This window comes from Periplaneta americana, chromosome 14 (assembly GCF_040183065.1).
Source record: "Periplaneta americana isolate PAMFEO1 chromosome 14, P.americana_PAMFEO1_priV1, whole genome shotgun sequence".
NCBI lineage: Eukaryota > Metazoa > Arthropoda > Insecta > Blattodea > Blattidae > Periplaneta > Periplaneta americana.
Window position 1 is genome coordinate 151,803,467 of NC_091130.1, and position 19,789 is coordinate 151,823,255.

The 19,789-nt window shown below is 35.3% G+C and overlaps 1 protein-coding gene across 1 annotated transcript in view; it reads right to left on the bottom strand.

Annotated features, from left to right (window-relative positions):
- Positions 1–12,722: 12,722 nt before the first annotated feature.
- Positions 12,723–19,789, bottom strand: part of LOC138713858 (uncharacterized) — a 30,459-nt gene continuing 23,392 nt past the window's right edge. The window contains exon 3 of the mRNA XM_069846320.1: positions 12,723–13,456. Within this exon, the coding sequence (XP_069702421.1) occupies positions 13,123–13,456 (334 nt within the window). The 3' untranslated portion in view covers positions 12,723–13,122. The remainder of the gene's footprint in view (positions 13,457–19,789) is intronic.

The window sequence follows — 19,789 nt, forward strand, 5'->3', positions numbered from 1 at the left end:
ACAGGCCGTAAGACAGACCATGTGACTCGCTTAACCCGATCACGGAGGGTGGCGTTTCAACCATATAAATTAGATGCAATGCATGAAGAGTAGCATATATTTCTCTAAAATGTAGTGTAATTGCATTAATAAATTTAAAACAATTATTATGAGACACTTCAGACATAATTCACTTGCGAGTTAAGGTGTAATATTATTTTTGGTGTGAAAATTACGTTGTTCGTATGTGTAATACCTGACTTTATTTGGATTAAATATTGTGAAATTCTTGTACATTCATTTATGCACGATTCAATAATTTTCAGTTGCACCGCACGGATATTTTGATATGTTGAAATTATAGATTTTGTTTACTGTACCAGTACTTCAATATTCGCATTTATACATTATAATTAAGCATTTAAAGTTACGTGTGATAACTTGTAAATGCAATTTGTCTCTATTTCAGTTGTATTTATTCGTTTCTTACGGTACTCCAATCTGAAGTCTGATTAATGTACTATGTTAGTAGGCTAAACTAGGGCAGAGGTAGTTCCTTTGTACTCATACTCTTTGCATATACGTATCTGTAACAGGTTAAGTTTGGTTAGTTTTGGCTTTTATTATGCCTTGCTTATACGATCACCTGCATATCCACAAAAAAAATCTCTTATAAATTCAACGATTTTCACTTCCGAAATCGCAGGAACTACCTCAGCGCTAGTACCACCGCTTTATGAGTGCTGCATTATTGGCCTTCGGACACTTGACTATAATGAAAGATGGTAACTTCACAGCGCTATTACTATAGCAACTAGATTTACAAAGTTTCCAATGCCCTGCCATCACATATGTAGGCCTATGTTATGTCATATGGAAATTATAGGTTATTATTTATATTCCTGTATTCGCAATTATACATTATAATTAAGCATAATGTCCTGTATGATACGCCTCACATTCAGTTTTTCTGTATTTTAATACAACAATCGAGTACGTACTGAATTACTGTATTTATCTACTTCCTAAGAGACGAAGTAACACAATCGTATGTACACTAATTTCATAGGAGTGGTATGTTAAATTTTCTATCTACGATTAAGGAAGGTAGATGTGCTAAATTAAATATTTTTTATTAAACCACAAAATAGCTTCCATTCAAAACTTAAAATGTTGATTTTATTTTATTTTTTTGGGTTATTTTACGACGCTGTATCAACATCTAAGGTTATTTAGCGTCTGAATGAGATGAAGGTGATAATGCCGGTGAAATGAGTCCGGGGTCCAGCACCGAAAGTTACCCAGCATTTGCTCATATTGGGTTGAGGGAAAACCCCGGAAAAAACCTCAAACCAGGTAACTTGCCCCAACCAGGAATCGAACCCGGGCCACCTGGTTTCGCAGCCAGACGCGCTGACCGTTACTCCACAGGTGTGGACTTAAAATGTTGATGCGAATAGATTATGTTAACATGTAAAATTCTCTTCACATTAAAATAACACAGTTTTGTAATTATTTCTGCAACATATTATGCAACAAGAAGTAAACGGAACTTATGGATACATTACACTAAATAAAACTTAGCAATGATACGCAATAAAGTTATAATATAACATTTCACTGAGCTCCATGCACTGAAATAGAAAACCCGAACATACGAGGGGGATCCAGGAAATAACGACCGTTTTGTTGTAATAATTAAAAAAATATATTTATTTGAAAAAAAAAAAAAAACAAAGTCTGTTACATAACTGAAGCTTCCTTTACTTCTCTACATAATCACCACCTACATTTAAACATTTGTCGTATCTGTTCACTAGCTTCAGAATTCCCGTGTTATACTCCTCTGCCGCCAGTTCATTAAGCCAGGTGTTCACTGTCTTCTTCAACTCTTCATCACTTCCAAAACGCGTACCACCCAGAAAGTCTTTCAGCAATTCGTCGAGTGATGTGCGCCTGTCTTGCAAGATTCTGTCGTTCACTTTAGTCTTCAGGTCTTCTGTGATGAGTGATGGGCGTCCGGGTCGAGTTTCATCGAGGACATTTGTTCGCCCATTGTTGAACATTTCGCACCATTTTCTCACATTTCTTTCATTAATTACAGTATCACCATACACTTCTTTCAATTGCCGGTAAATTTCTGCAGGTTTCAAATGTCGGGCATTCAAAAATCGAATCACACTCCTCACCTCACAGTCTGCGGGATTATCAATCACGTCGTTCATTTTGAAGTAACACAAAATGCACAATGGCGACTTGTTGCAACCAGTACTCACAACATTATGAGAACACATCTTGAGGAAGCCAGTTGACCTTCAAACAAGGAAGGGGAGTCAGCTGCGCGGCGGGTATGCGCGAACGGTCGTTATTTCCTGGATCCCCCCCGTACATTATCGTCTGCTGGGGAAAGGATCTGTGCTGAGGCGATAGTAGCGATCCTGGTGGTCAGCAACTAGCTATGTATGCATATTTATAAAGTATTGAGTTTCGCAACTGTACTATATACTAAACTGTGGTAGGATAAAATGGCATCGATGGAAGTTATTCGAATAGGAATTTCTGTAGTTACAAGCCTCCGTGCCAAGGAAATGATAATATTGAGAGTATATATTTGATATATTTATTATAGTTCACAGACAAAAAAATATATATACATACATATAATCATTGAAGCCTTAAAGGCTCATTCACAATGAAAATTAAACATAACGTAAGCGTTAACTTAAGTATGTAAACGTTACGGTAAAATCAAGAAATCATACCATCATTCACGATGGGAACATAAACATAACAGCAAACATACTTGGTAACCATGGAAACATAACAACGACGCCAATTCCTCAAATTCTGTCGTATACTTTAGCGCTCCACGATTGTGTTCTGTTTGCAAATCACGTAAGCATAAGCATGAAAGTTTGGAGTTTGCAAACTTTCGTGTTAACGTCTTACGGCAGTCATGTCAATTGATGCCCATAGGAGCAAGCGCGCGCTTTAGAGCTCAGGAGAGCCTGAGCGCTTTAAAGCGGAAAGGAAAGAGACAGACGAAAGAGGTCGAGCTATATGCAGGGATGGCCAGCACTGATTCAATGGATGAAAGGAAGAGAATTTATTAAAACGGTATCCATGTTAATTTTTAGATTTGTCTGAGAAGTATAAGTGCATTATAAGAATGTAAGTTTTAATTTTAATGCTCATTTTTCACAAGTTTGATTTTTTTATTCAAAAGAAATAATTTCTCAACTTTTTTCTTATAGGAAAGTGAAAATTTCAGATATAGGCCTATTTATTTAGTAGCCTTAAAGAATGTTTTCGTAAATCTAATATATCGTAAATACGTATTACTGAAAATAGTGTATTGAAAATTTTGAAAATATTCGCATGGAAATTGCTTGTAAGGAATTAATTAACAAAGCAACTACTGTTACATCATAAGCAAAAGATATGTGTCCATGTGTTGTAAAAATGTGAGCTTTATAGCTTCAGCAGATTTCGAGAAAATAATTTAATATTCTGATGATAGGAAGTTGCTCACCAGTATCACCTTAAAAGCATAATGCGATAAAAGTTTTGTTAAGTAATATCAGTTACACTTAAAACATATACAGCACTTACGTAACTTTGCTTTGTAAAGTAGTATTGTTTTGATTAGTTTATTGATTACTTTTGTAAGGCTAAAGATACCATCAATATAAATTCCAGCTTATCATGTCATGCTCAATCTCTTTTTTTGGAATATCACTTTCTTTATGAATGATGTGTTTCATCCATTTAGTACAGTATAGTTGTACTACTACGGAATTTGTGTGAATATTCCTTCTTAACTCTTTATTATGTTATTAACTTTTAAAACACAACTGCAATATTAAGAAATTGGTATTAGTACTTTTGTTTTACAGACAATATAGATAATATCAAACAGAAAGAAGCCATATAAAAATAACGACATAAGATTTCATGTTGCGTTTGAAGTTTGTGCATCACTGTTTTCTTAATCCAACAGGCTGCTTATTCATATACACAACCCTTCCTCTTTCCATACTTAGCGCTTGATGCCCGCGCAAGACGTCAAGGTCAGGAAAATGCGCTTGCTTTGACATCACTGTCTTACCGTAATGTTAATATCAGTGCTTATGTGAATCATTGTGAATGATCCCATTTGGTAGCCTGGCCACAAACTTCTGTGTTTATGTTACGGTTATGTTTAATTTTCATTGTGAATGGGCCTTTACATTACATAATTTATAATTTACATATAGATAACGTCGGTTTAGAGTGTAAACCTGCTAACCGCCAAAAAGAAAATTTTACAAGGAAAGCAAAAAACTGAGTTTAAATTAAGTCTGAAACTTTAGGACCAAATCCAAAGTACAAGTGGCATTTGATGGGGCATTACAAATGTCCAATCGCCTGCCCTTATCTGTTGTAAGGACACAGAACCCACGCACAATACAAATACACTATCGCTTATCAGTTCACAGTAGTTCAGTCAGCTACTTACAGTACAGTAGTTATACAGGTACAGTTATCGGAAGTCTTAAGTTGTGTTTTTCAAGATGCCTTATAAATTTTTGACTGCAGAATAGGCCGATATTGTGTATGTTTATGGTTTGTGCGATGGAAGTTCCTTGCGTGCCGTCGCTGAATATGAACGACGCTTTCCGAACAGAAGGGTACCATATCGAAGAGTATTTACTGTCTATGGGATTGGATGATAGACTTGATATACCATAGGAAGGTGAAAGCGCTAATCGATCGTATTTTGGATGCTGCACGCCGTATAAAGAACAGCCACGTGCAAGTCTCCCGAGCGATGAGCGCGATTCACGCCCGAGCGCAACAGTGCATTGAAGCAGAAGGAGCCACCTTTGAAAATGTGCGAAAACATTGACTCCGACATCTAGAATATTAGATATATATGCATATATGAATATAAACATGAAAACTCTACTTTATCTGTCTCTAAATGCGAGTTAGTACAATGGAATCCTGCACATTTTTATGAAATCAAGGAGCCATATCTCTGTAACCGTTCGAAAATGAACCCATATTAATGTGAACTTTTTGACTCAGAATGACTTCAAAATTCACGGGTTGGGGACAACTCGCTACAGAAAATTGGCCACAGAGGCAACTCGCCACATAATTGAAATTCGTATCAAAGAGAATTAGCCACACATTAAAAGTCAAGGCAATACTCAAATTCGCAACAATTTATAATATACTAGCCGTACCCGTGCGCTCCGCTGAACCCGTTAGAAATAAATATAAAGTAATTACATAATTAAAATAGGACATTTCATCCAGGGAACATTCGTGTTTGATAGAAGGATAAATCGTTTATTATGTTACTTAATTTAAATTGTATTAAAAAAATTAAAATGCGGTCATTTTGATCTAGAAACCACTCATTTGGTCATAAAAATTATTTTAGGAAATACTGGAAACGAATGCCTATCAAGTTTTCTGTGCATAAGAAGCTATTTTAATCTTACCTGTTCTCGATTTACTCAGAAGTTACTGTAATAACATTATAGCATTATGTCCATCTAGAGAAACTACACTTTCCATTGGTGAATTAATAATTAATTATACAAATCGGTTAATTTAGCTTCCGATATTACTTCATACAAACACAGAAACATTCTCTGTAGGCTATGTTTCATAGCTTTCGATTGTTGTTGTCCAAGGCCCCTTATAGACGAAGTCATTTGTTTTTTAATTCATTACACGACCTTAGACGGCAGTTATTTTAATTTTAAAACTCATTTATCTGATTAAATATCAGTCCTATAAAAATTTTTCAAGGAATAAAACTTATCGAAAATTATTTTTAAAGAAACGTTTGTTATGTAACATTTTTCACAAAAATCAATAATAAGCGAGATATTTCGATTTATTTAATTCAGACCCCCTTATAACCCCCTTTTAAATAATGTATTTTGAATACCATATAGCCTAAAATCTAAGTTACAACGAACTTAGTTTATATTCCAATTTTCATCTAAATCCGTTCAGCCATTATCGCGTGAAAAGGTAACAAACATACAGACAGACAGACAGACATACAAACAAAAATTTCAAAAAAGCGATTTTCGGTTTCAGGATGATTAATTATACATGTTAACACCAATTATTTTTGGAAAAGCGAAAATTACCAGAAAAATTTCGCTTACAGATTTATTATTAGTATAGATTTCTATGGTAACACAAGACAAATTTAGAAGCTGTGAACTAAATAGGAACTATGGCGGAAGAAATAAACTTGACAAAATCAGAAAGAGGCTCTGACAAATTAATATATCTTGGCTACATGTACACGAGACTTAGAGAAAATAAGAATGGAGTAGTTTGGAGCTGTGACATGCTTGGCGGTGTAATGCAACAGTCACGTTATCAGAAGATGGAAGCAGTGTCGTCAAAGAACCGTCTGAACACAAGAATCATTCTGCAGACTGGGGAAGGATTAAGGCAAAGGAATGTGTAAAGAACATGAAGGCAAGGGCGGGGACTTCCCGAGAACCAACGTCTGTCATTATTCAAAATGAGTTACAGCGTATTGCAAGCGAAGCCAATGTGAATCTACCAAAGAAACCATCTATTAAAAAAACTGTGCGTCGTGCCAGGAAGCTGCACCTAACTCCTGAACCAAGGAATATTGACGAACTGAACGTTATAGCCGACAGATACACTAAGACGGTACAAGGAGAAAGGTGGTTGTTTTATTTTCAACCGGAGGACAACGTGAAAGTTATCATATTTGTCACTAATTCACATTTAAATAAATTGTTACGATCCCATTTTTGGATAATGGACGATGTGGCAATTTGTCTATCTGTGGAGAATTGTCCCTATTATCAATTTTCTGTGGCCAATTGTCCCAGTTACAAATTTTCTGTGGCCAGTTGTCCGGAACCAAAAATTCACATCCCAAATTGTTTGCCTTTCCTCCTGAATCACCTTGTATATTATATTTGCAAACGTGAACATTTATTTTGTGTCCTACTGTGATTGAATGTTTGCATGTTAAGGCAAGGAGTAACTGCACTCTCAATCTCCCATTCCTCTCGATGTACACAACACAGTGGTCAGTGCGTTCGTCACTTAATGCGTTTCGGTACACACCGCAGTCTGCTAATCACGAATATCAGGAGTTCGGGGGAGGAAGGGTGAATCTGAATTGAGAATGACTATTAAATTCCATACACAAAAGCTTTAAAATTACATGCCTTTCTAAACATACGTACAAGCTAATTTCCGAGAAAATAATACCTATGCTTTCAGCGTATTCCGAATCTCACCGGTCTGGTGGGATCAATGACGTCACGTTGCAACGAAAATAAGGAACAAAACTGCTGGAAGAATCGATGCTGCCATGGCGACCGTGTAAGTGAATATCTGTGCTACGCTAGCAAAATTTTGCGAAATTTTCGTACTGCCATCTCGTTCAAAGAAAAGAGATCATAAACAACTTATTTCTTGAACCGGTAGTAATAACTGGTCGGTTGACATGTTCGCTCATAAGCCATTAACATATTGTTTTTACGTTGTGCTCATTACAAACAATACAGCAGAACACACCGCCATGACACAACAGTGCACGATGTCATTCGTCTGCTAATTCCCGCCCTATACAAGAACCAATCAGATTCACTGATGGCGGCTGATGGAGACTGCCACCACCTCTGCAAGTTGATGGCACCGGTGCGACACCGGTGGAGCATCAATGACGTCATCGGTGGAATTCGGAACACCGTGATGCCATCGGATTGCTCACTGGTGAGATTCGGAATACGCTCTTTGCTTACTAATGTAGGCCATGCACGAAATATTATTACTGGAAGGAAATTGAAGAGGGTCACACGAAGTTTGCCTGTTTTATGACGCACGTGTTTTTCTAAGAGCTTCGACGCTGTATCACAATGGATGTCTTCGGAGAGGAAATTTGCATTTTAGAGGTCAGATTGAAATCTGGAGTCGAATGAATGTTGATTTGGGATGTTAGTGACTATGCTTCCCTCTGTCCTCAACTTTCATTTTACGTATTTATACGTAATAATGGTTATTATTATTATTATTATTATTATTATTATTATTGTTATTATTATTATTATTATTATTATTATTATTATTTTATCCAATATTCTTTTGAGAAGATTAACTCCATATGTAGATGAAATTATTGGGAACCATCAGTGTGGTTTTGGGCGTACCGGTAATAGATCCACTGTTGATCAGATATATTGTGAATAATTTCGAGGGAAAAATTGTTCCGGGGCACTCACTGTCCGTTAACAGAAAACCACAATTTAAGTCACACAGAGTTAGAGTTAGTGTTCATTATTCGGTTTAGAAGCTCTTATCATCCAGTCTGCTGTCCAAAAATCTGAAAGTTAGAATTTATAAAACAGTTATATTACCGGTTCTTCTGTATGGTTGTGAAACTTGGACTCTCACTCTGAGAGAGGAACATAGGTTAAGGGTGTTTGAGAATAAGGTGCTTAGGAAAATATTTGGGGCTAAGCGGGATGAAGTTACAGGAGAATGGAGAAAGTTACACAACACAGAACTGCACGCATTGTATTCTTCACCTGACATAATTAGGAACATTAAATCCAGACGTTTGAGATGGGCAGGGCATGTAGCACGTATGGGCGAATCCAGAAATGCACATAGAGTGTTAGTTGGGAGACCGGAGGGAAAAAGACCTTTAGGGAGGCCGAGACGTAGATGGGAGGATAATATTAAAATGGATTTGAGGGAGGTGGGGTATGATGATAGAGACTGGGTTAATCTTGCACAGGATAGGGACCGCTGGCGGGCTTATGTGAGGGCGGCAATGAACCTTTGGGTTCCTTAAAAGCCATTTGTAAGTAAGTAAGAGTTAGTGTGCACTCGAAGTTGGTTGCTTGACGGTTGTCAGCCAACTTTGAGGTCTGTGGATATAGAGGGAAAAATTGGATCGGTGCCTGGTAGAGTTCCCGCGTAGCTCAGTTGGGAGAGCGTTGGTACGTTTAACCAAAGGTCCCGGGTTCGATACCCGGCCCCGAAACAATTTTTCCCTCGAAATTATTCAAATCAACTTTACAGGCAGTTATACCTAAAAGCTTGATTTGCAGATATTTAGTATTCGACAGATAATGGAGAAAAAATGGGAGTAGAAGGGTACAGTACATCAGTTATTCATAGATTTCAAAAAGGCATATGACTCGGTTAAGAGAGAAGTTTTATATGATATTCTTATTGAATTTGGTATTCCAAAGAAACTAGTTAGATTAATTGAAATGTGTCTCAGTCAAACGTACAGCAGAGTCCATATAGATCAGTTCCTGTCAGATGCGTTTCCAATTCACTATGGGTTAAAGCAAGGAGATGCACTATCACCTTTACTTTTTAACTTTGCTCTAGAGCAGGTATGCTCGAAATTGTAAAAGCTCCGATTACACGGATGATACTGCACTGCATAACACACACAGTGTACGGACTGGGCTCCGCAACTACATTGCAGCACCGCCTGTGGCATCGCTCTCATACTCTTACAAATACGGATAATAAACTGAATTTGAAAAAGGGAAGAATATATACTGTAATATTCAGTTATTATATTGTATATTATATTTAATATAGTTATGATATTATTATTATTATTATTATTATTATTATTATTATTATTATTATTATTATTATTATTATTATTATTATTATTATTATTATTATTATTATTATTATATCATAGATAATGTTATTTTCATATTCCACCATATATTGCGGTCTGTTCAACATCTGCATTGTTTTCTGCAAGTAATCGGAAATCTATTTCCAACGAATTTACTCAATGCGCAGCTGGCTCAGAAGATGCTCATCTGTTAATCGGGACCTATGTTTGGATTTAGCAACTTTCATTCTCGAAAATAATTCTTCGCACACATATGTCGAGGCGAAGGTAGCTAACATAGTGGTAGAGAATAAGCTCATCGTGGGATATTTCGTTTTGTTAAGTTTTTAATACTTCTATGCTTGTCAAGTCATATTCTCCGCATTTAGTTCTGAATTCTACGTGACTTTGTAAATCAATTAACTCGTCCTGGAACTGCACTCCCACGGATTGTACTAAATTTACTACGAAATGATTAGCAAAAAGATTAATATCACTTTCCATACGTCTAAAATCATTAAATCTGTGTTCTGTGAATTCAAATTTGAGTTGTTCCAGTACACAGATATAATTATCTATATTTTGTTCAGGCACCATCCATCTCTTTACAAGTTCACCATCAGTGAAGGGTTTTAGTGCCTTAGCTAATTCCCAACACACTACATAACTTGCTCCTAAACATAGACTCTGAATTCTTCGACTCTCTTCATTGTTTGGCCTTTCATTATGTGCTTACAATTCTTGAAACTGCAGTGCCTCTGAAAAATTATTTTATCTTAACATGTATTTCTGTTGAAATGAAATCACCACAATAATAATAATAATAATAATAATAATAATAATAATAATAATAATAATAATAATAATATAATAGTAACAATAATAATAACGTCGGTGTATGAATACATATTACAGAAAACAGCTTCCCTGTCACTTCGGCATGTTCTGGATGGCAGAGTGTATAATGCCATTTTATGTTGCTCAGTAGTATTCCTGACAGTACTTTACATCATAGTAAACGCTTTACCAAACGCAAAACAATATGGTATATGTCGTTTGCTTACAGAAGGTTTTGACTCTGTCATTGTCCCGCACTTTTCGTACGTTTACTAAGTACTTGAACTGCCTTCCGCAGTCATCCGTCGAGCTTCGAACGAGGAACAGCACGCTCTACATTCGAAGGTTGTGATTACAGAACGTAATCGCGAGTCGGAGAATGTGCATACCTGCTCTAGAGTATGCCATTAGGAAAGTCCAGGATGACAGAGAGGATTTGGAATTGAACGGGTTACATCAGCTGCTTGTCTATGCGGAAGACGTGAATATGTTAGGAGAAAATCCACAAACGATTAGGGAAAATACGGGAATTTTACTTGAAACAAGTAAAGAGATAGGTTTGGAAGTAAATCCCGAAAAGACAAAATATAAGATTATGTCTCGTGACGAGAATATTGTACGAAACGGAAATATAAAAATTGGAAATTTATCCTTTGAAGAGGTAGAAAAATTCAAATATCTTGGAGCAACAGTAACAAATATAAATGATACCCGGGAGGAAATTAAACACAGTATAAGTATGGGAAATGCCTGTTATTATTCGGTTGAGAAGTTTTTATCATCCAGTCTGCTGTCAAAAAATCTGAAAGTTAGAATTTATAAAACAGTTATATTACCGGTTGTTCTGTATGGTTGTGAAACTTGGACTCTCACTTTGAGAGAGGAACATAGGTTAAGGGTAAAGTACTTAGGAAAATATTTGGGGCTAAGCGGGATGACATTACAGGTGACTGGAGAAAGTTACACAACACAGAATTGCACGCATTGTATTCTTCACCTGTCATAATTAGGAATATTAAATCCAGACGTTTGAGATGGGCAGGACATGTAGGACGTATAGGCGAATAGAGTGTTAGTTGGAAGGCCGGATGATTAAGACTTTTGGGGAGACCGAGACGTAGATGGGAGGATAATATTAAAATGCATTTGAGGGAGGTGGGATATGATGGTAGAGACTGGATTAATCTTGCTCAGGATAGGGATCGATGACGGACTTACGTGGGGGCGGAAATGAACCTTCGGGTTCCTTAAAAGCCATATGGACATGGACAATAATAATAATAATAATAATAATAATAATAATAATAATAATAATAATAATAATAATAATAAAATTACACTCAACAACAAGAATTTTGCTCCGACTTACAACAATGTGTCCCTTATGGTCTGGTGTGCGCTGAATCCGAAAATGCATCTCTTTTCTTCGTATCACGTAAGGTTTTTAAGATACACTTATTACGATTTCAGTTTTCTATAAGCGCTCCCCCAGGAAAAATCTTGCGCGCTTTGGGGGTTGTGAACCAAAAAAAAAAAAAGCTGATATATTTTATAAGTTTATAAGTTATTTTCGGTCTCTTATGGTTGTTGGCATGTTCTTTTGTACTTCTAATAAATAAACAGATATTGATCTCTTTCTATTCAGTAAATTTCATAACAGTTCAAAGTGAGGTCTACGTAATGAACAAACAAGGGCGTGGTTTTCAGTATTTGAAAGAAAAATTTACATTTTTGAGTGAAGGCAAATTAAAGAGCACATTTTAATCGGTACACAAATTCACAAAGTTATGGCCGACTCTTTGTTTGAGGAAAAACTTTCAGTTACAAAAAAAAATGGTATGGCGCGCTTTCAAAGATTTTGCTCAAATTTCCTTGGAAATTCTAAGGCGGACAAGTACATAGAACTTGTTATGGGAATCATGTCAAGTGCATGTGAAAAATGGGGTGTAATATGTCTCTCAAAATACACTTTTTACAGTCTCTTTTGGAGCGGTAAACGACGAGCATGGGGAAAGTTTTCATCAAGATATATCTGAAATGGAAAGGCGATATGAATGCCATATAGCCTACAATCTAAGTTACAACGAACTTAATTTACATTCCAGTTTTCATATAAATCGGTTCAGCCATTATCGCGTGAAAAGGTACCAAACATCCAGACAGACAGACAGACATACAAAATTTAAAAAAAAAACCTATTTTTGTTTTCAGAATGATTAATTATACATGTTTACAGATAATTATTTTTGAAAAATCGAAAATTACCAGAAAAATTTCGGTTACAGGTTTATTATTAGTATAGATTTGAAGAGTCCACTGCAAGAATGATGGATGTCACTTTCTTGTCGAAAATGAACCAAGACTGTCAATGCATAGCTGAAGACATATAGAATGTACATAGAGAGTTATATGGCATTAACACTGATAGTCATTGTCCAGTAATGATCGGAAAATCACAGTTAAGGTTTGAGCGCTAAGCATTTGAAACTTTCAATTGCTTCTCCTGAAAAATGTATTCCAAATGACATCCATCATTCTTGCAGTGGACTCTTCATTTGGTAGTAAATGTGTCACTGGTTTCATAACATTTGTAATGTTGTGGTTAATGTATTACATAATATTACTCCATGCCTTGAATATCAAAACACTCCGAGTTACAAAACAATACAACACAGGCCACTGAAGCGGTGCCTTTGGCCTCGAGGATCAGGTTGTGGAAAAGAGTGGTCATCTTGTTGTGTAACAGAGTGATCATCTTGTTGTGGAACAGAGTGGTCATCTTGTTGTGCTTGTTGTGGAACAGAGTGGTCATCTTGTTGTGGAACAGAGTGATCATCTTGTTGTGGAACAGAATGGTCATCTTGTTGTGCTTGTTGTGGAACAGAGTGGTCATCTTGTTGTGCTTGTTGTGGAAAAGAGTGGTCATTTTCTTCTGGAACCCACGAGATGACAGCTGATAAAGATGTAGCGCCCGGATCAGGGTTACGTCTGTACACAAACATAAAAAATTTAATGCTATTGTAAATTGTTAAATATGACATAATAGTACATTATGCAACGAGCCTATAATGAAGGTAATTAAGAAGCGAGTATGGATATTTATGAAACGAGCGCAAGCGAGTTTCATAATTTTCATACGAGCTTCTTAATTACCATTATAGGCGAGTTTCATACGACTTTTTATGCTCGACCATATTTCTAACTTGATATTATTATCTTTCTTTGTATCTGACCTTGACCAATGTCCCATATGTTGTGAGATGTGCGCAGACGCGAAAGTATTGATTTTTTCCAAGGAACAGATGTTCACATTGACCTTGCTAGGCCATAAGAACCTACAGAGATAACATTGAAATAAAATTAGACATTGAAAAACGAGATGACAAATTGAATTTATTTGAATATTATTTACAATTAACGCTAATTATTATAGTAACAGAACATAACCTTCTGCGACAGTATTGGATTTCCAGCCTCCGTGACTTTTCGCTAATTCTCTTTCGATTGCATATCCGAGAATAATCGATACTTACGGTTTTATAACGGTACAAAGCTGACCTGTCATTGGCTGAACAGTTGTAACCTGAGTCGTCATTGGCTGAAAGACCTGACCTTTAATGAGTAGGTGTACTTTAATGACATGCATTAAAGGTCTGCTACCAGGTGTATAATTACTACATTTCGGCATGGTCGAGCATAAAAAATTTTATGCTCGACCTTGCCGAAATACAGTAATTATACACCTGGTAGCAGCCCTTTAATGGACCTCATTAAAGTACACCTATTCATTAAAGTTCAGGTGTTATACAAATCATAAAATACCATTGTAGCAATATGAAAGCGCAAGTATCGATTATTCTCGGATATGCAATCGAAAGACAACAATAAATCAATAAATCGCCTATATTTGAAATAAAGTCAGTTCTGTTGTAAATAATATTCAAATAAATTCAATTTGTCATCTCGTTTTTCAATGTCAAGGCCAATTTTGACATCTGTTACTCGGAAAAAAAATCAAGACTTTTGCGTCTGCGCACATCTCACAATTTACGAGGTATTGCACAAGGTCAGTTCCGTTCCTCAGTCAGATAAGAATAACATGAATACTTATGAATAATTTTAAGTTAGAAATGTGGTCGAGCATAAAAAGTCTTATGAAACTTGACTATAAAGGTAATTAAGACGCTTGTATGAAAATTATGAAACTCACTTGCGCTCGTTTCATAAACATACTTGCGTCTTAATTACTACCATTATAGGATCGTTGCATAATGTACTATTATATTTATGAACTTCTTTCATATCTGGCATTTTATACACAGTAATTTATATAGAACTGACACATTTCTTTCATTAATTGTTTCAAAACGAATTGTGCTAGCGACAACTTATTATACCTAAAATGTAGAGGAATTTTGGGAGCTTATTTACCTCTATAGCAAATGTTGAAAATATCCTCCATCCTGCATAAGGCACAACTCAACACGTCGTCCCATAATTCAATCTTTTATCCTTATCTGGTTCCTGTAGCTGATGAACAACCGTGACGCTATATGGCTTTAGGCCTGCACTTTTTGCAGCTCTCTGACACATTGAGTAGGTGTACCCTGTCTCCTGCGACAAACGTCTTAATGATTTTTTGGGTGATTGATCCAGTCGTGCTCTTGCGTCAACAACAACCGTGGGAAGCCTAGATGAACGCTGCTTGCCCTTTTCACTCACCAGAGATCCAGTTGTTTCCAATTTGTTTACCAGTCCCAGTATTGTGTTTCTTTTGGGAGGATAGCGAACACCAAATTTTATCTGGTATGCCCTTTGAGTAGCTGTAATTGAATTCGTAATCCAGTATTGCTTCACAAGGAAGAGTCGTTGATTTAATGTGTACTGCATTTTCACGTTGACACAAAATGTCGAAAACAGCTGCCAACAATAGGAATAAAACATAAACATCAGCGCATCTAGTGCTGCCAAAAATAGGAATAAAACATAAACATCTGCGCATCTAGTGACAAGGATCGAAACTCCAGAACATTCTGCTTAATTTGGTGCTAAAATTGGGTCAGTGCTGCCAACAATAGGAATAAAACATAAACATCTGCGCATCTAGTGACAAGGAATCGAAACTCCAGAACATTCTGCTTAATTGGGTGCTAAAATTGGGTCAGTGCTGCCAACAATGGGAATAAAACATAAACATCTGCGCATCTAGTGACAAGGAATCGAAACTCCAGAACATTCTGCTTAATTTGGCGCTAAAATTGTGTCAGTGCTGCCATTAATAGGAATAAAACACAAACATCTGCGCATCTAGTGACAAGGATTCGAAACTCCAGAACATTCTGCTTAATTTGGCGCTAAAATTGGGTCAGTGCTGCCAACAGTAGGAATAAAACATAAACATCTGCGCATCTAGTGACAAGGAATCTAAACTCCAGAACATTCTGCTTAATTTGGTGCTGAAATTGGGTCAGTGCTGCCAACAATAGGAATAAGACATAAATATCTGAGCATCTAGTGACAAGGAATCGAAACTCCAGAATATTCTGCTTAATTTGGTGCTAAGATTGGGTCAGTGCTGCCAACAATAGGAATAAAAGATAAACATCTGAGCATCTAGTGACAAGGAATCGAAACTCCAGAACATTCTGCTTAATTTGGTGCTGAAATTGGGTCAGTGCTGCCAACAATAGGAATAAAACATAAATATCTGCGCATCTAGTGACAAGGAATCGAAACTCCAGAACATTCTGCTTAATTTGGTGCTAAAATTGGGTCATTGAATGAATTTCCAACGGAATAATTAAAGAAAGAAATGTGTCAGTTCTATATAGATCACTGTGTATATAGCCTACACATAGAAGATTACAAAGAACGAACTGAAGATCGACGTTTGTGATGATGATGATGATGATGATGATGATGATGATGATGATGATGATGATGATGATGATGATGAAAACAAACAAAGGCTTTGTTAATAAATATTATACTCGACTCATCTTCCTCAGCCAAGCTCGGAATAGGACGGACTGGCGGCGCTACTATAGCGAGCGCAGTGATGTCTTATTACTCCGCTAGATGGAAGACTGACCTGTTTTGTTTTGTACTGGTTCTCAGTGAAGCCGCGAATGCTGCCATGTTGGACGACAAAAAGTATAACATCACGTAACAATACCGTACAACCGATTACGACATGATGCCAATAATATTGAACTATTATAATTTTTTCTATTTTAATATTTTTTATTACAAATATAATTTGTTATCACTTGAATAATAGGCCTACATTTTGCGGGCTACCGGGGCTACCGGCTGTAGCCCAAGGAAATTACAAAAGAAAAAGTTTATAATATAACATAATGTAATAATTTTGTATTATTAGTTTTACCATAGTAATTAAAATTAAAGTAATTGTTAGATATATTTCGTGTAATAATAGGGTCAGCGGTAGCCCAAACCCTTTAACCAGTATACGCCACTGCTACAAGTATGTTGCTGAAACTTTTATAACAAAATGTTGTTTTCTGAATTAAATAAGCGAAGTGAGTGAGACGGTAACGTTTGAGACTCGCATTCGTGAGGTCCTGGTTCAAACCCCGTTATCGGGCTAATATAGTCTTATTCTGCATTGATGTTCCTTGCAGCATTCCATAATGGTGCGTCCCGTCTGCCCAACGTAGGATTTCCCGCATTCACAAGGTATTTTGTAGGCACCAGGTGTCCTAAGACCAAGGTCGTCCTTAACTGGTCTCAGCAAATTCTGAATCTTTGTGGGCGACTTATTGATGGTTTTTAATCCCGTGTATGTATGTTTTGTGTATGTATGTATGTATGTATGTATGTATGTATGTATGTATGTATGTATGTATGTATGTATTTTTTATTAAAAAACGGCATGTTCCATTACACTGAGTAGTACTACATGCACTGAGCTCTCTTGTAATATTACAATTATTTACAATCATCTATAACAATTCAAAGTTTACAATCTAATTTGAAGATCAGATGATTTTGTTTTTACCATTCACTTGTTTCTCTCGACATATATGCTGCATTTATATTGATTTTCTGCAATTTAAAATTTACAATCTGATTTGGATTATTTTCTGTATGTATGTATGTATGTATGTATGTATGTATGTATGTATGTATGTATGTATGTATGTATGTATGTATGTATGTATGTATGTATGTATGCATGCATGCATGTATGTATGTATGTATGTATGCATGCATGTATGTATTAACACTACAATTGGGTATACACCCGGTGGCAGTGATATAGAACATACAATAATACCATTACAATAATACAATAATTACAGCAATAAAAAAACAATAAAATAAACGTAAATTTATTTCTAACTATAAATAAATAGACGCAATAAACCTAGGACTATAAATAAAAACTATTCTATAATAACGCCTACGATAAGAAAAAGTAAAGCTAACTTATAAGTACTTCTATTTCACCCTACTATTACCAATTTAAGTAATAAATATCACCTTAATTAATTATATATCACCTAAATTTATTTACATATCAACTTAATTACATATCATCTTAATTAATTACATATCACCTTAATTAATTACGTATGAGCTTAATTACATATCATTTTAATTAATTACATATCACCTTAAATTATTTACATATCAACTTAATTACATATCATCTTAATTAATTATATATCACCTAAATTTATTTACATAACTTAATTACATATATTCTTAATTAATTACATATCACCTTAATTAATTACATAACATCTTAATTAATTACGAATGACCTTTATTTACATATCAACTTAATTACATAATTATCATCTTAATTAATTACATATCACCTTAATTTATTTACATATCAACTTAATTACATATCATCTTAATTAATTACACATCACCTTAATTTACTTACATATCAACTGAATTACATATCATCTTAATTAATTACATATCACTTTAATTAATTACATAACATCTTAATTAATTACGTATGATCTTAATTTATTTACATATCAACTTAATTTCATAATTATCATCTTAATTAATTACATATCACCTTAATTTATTTACATATCAACTTAATTACATATCATCTTGATTAATTACACATCACCTTAATTTACTTACATATCAACTGAATTACATATCATCTTAATTACATATCACCTTAATTAATTACATAACATCTTAATTAATTACGTATGACCTTAATTTATTTACATATTAACTTAATTACATAATTATCATCTTAATTAATTACGTATCACCTTAATTTATTTACATATCAACTTAATTACATATCATCTTAATTAATTACACATCACCTTAATTTACTTACATATCAACTGAATTACATATCGTCTTAATTAATTACATATCAACTTAATTAATTACATGACACAGCTTAGATAATTACATTGCACCTACAATTACATTACGTTTTCTTAGAAGACTGATAATGGGGCCATAGAATGGGATTATGCCATGCCACTCGTCTCCTCTTGTTCCTCGGCCGGTGGTTTGTCAGAGAAGGCCCTTCTGAGGGCCAAACTGATTTCCCTGTTGCCAAAGTTGTTCTGTTGGAACGTCTGGTGTAGGTGACGGATCTCAGAAGGGAGACTCTCTTGGTCCGAAATCCCCCTCGCCCTGTGCAGAAGAGTCGACACAACCGGGTGATGGTGACTGCTTCCACGACACTTCATTCCCTGAAGAAGATGGCAGAGCTAGCCATCGAAAGCTTGGAAGCAAATCTCCAACTCACCTGGCTGAGAACCCTAGAAGAGTTATTCCATGACTATACATGTTAAATCGTATATAAAGATATTTAGGGCCGATTGTATAAACCATTTAAACTTAGATCAGAGGTTAAATTGATCCTCGTTCTAGCTGAACTTGGAATTTTGTGTTGTATAAAGTCTAATCTGAGATTAATTTGTCTTAAACTAAAGTCAACATTGACTGAAGAAATTTCTCCGATTAAGTTATATGATCCAAGTTCATTTATTTCCTTTCTGTTTGAAATATACGAGTGGCAAACTGTGCAAAAAGAATAACCATTATTATTAATATTAATAGATATGGTAGGTACATTTATGTATATATTTTTTATTTCTTGCCTCAATACACAAACATTCTTATATTTTATAAGCCTTTATCGTGTTCAGCAGTATCAAATAACATAACCTATAATTATATTATGTTTATAACATATTCATGGATATGATAGGTACATTCATAAATTTTGAATTAATTACTAAACGAAAATTGTCGTTTTATAAAGCTTTATTATGTTTAGCAGTATCAAACACCATAACA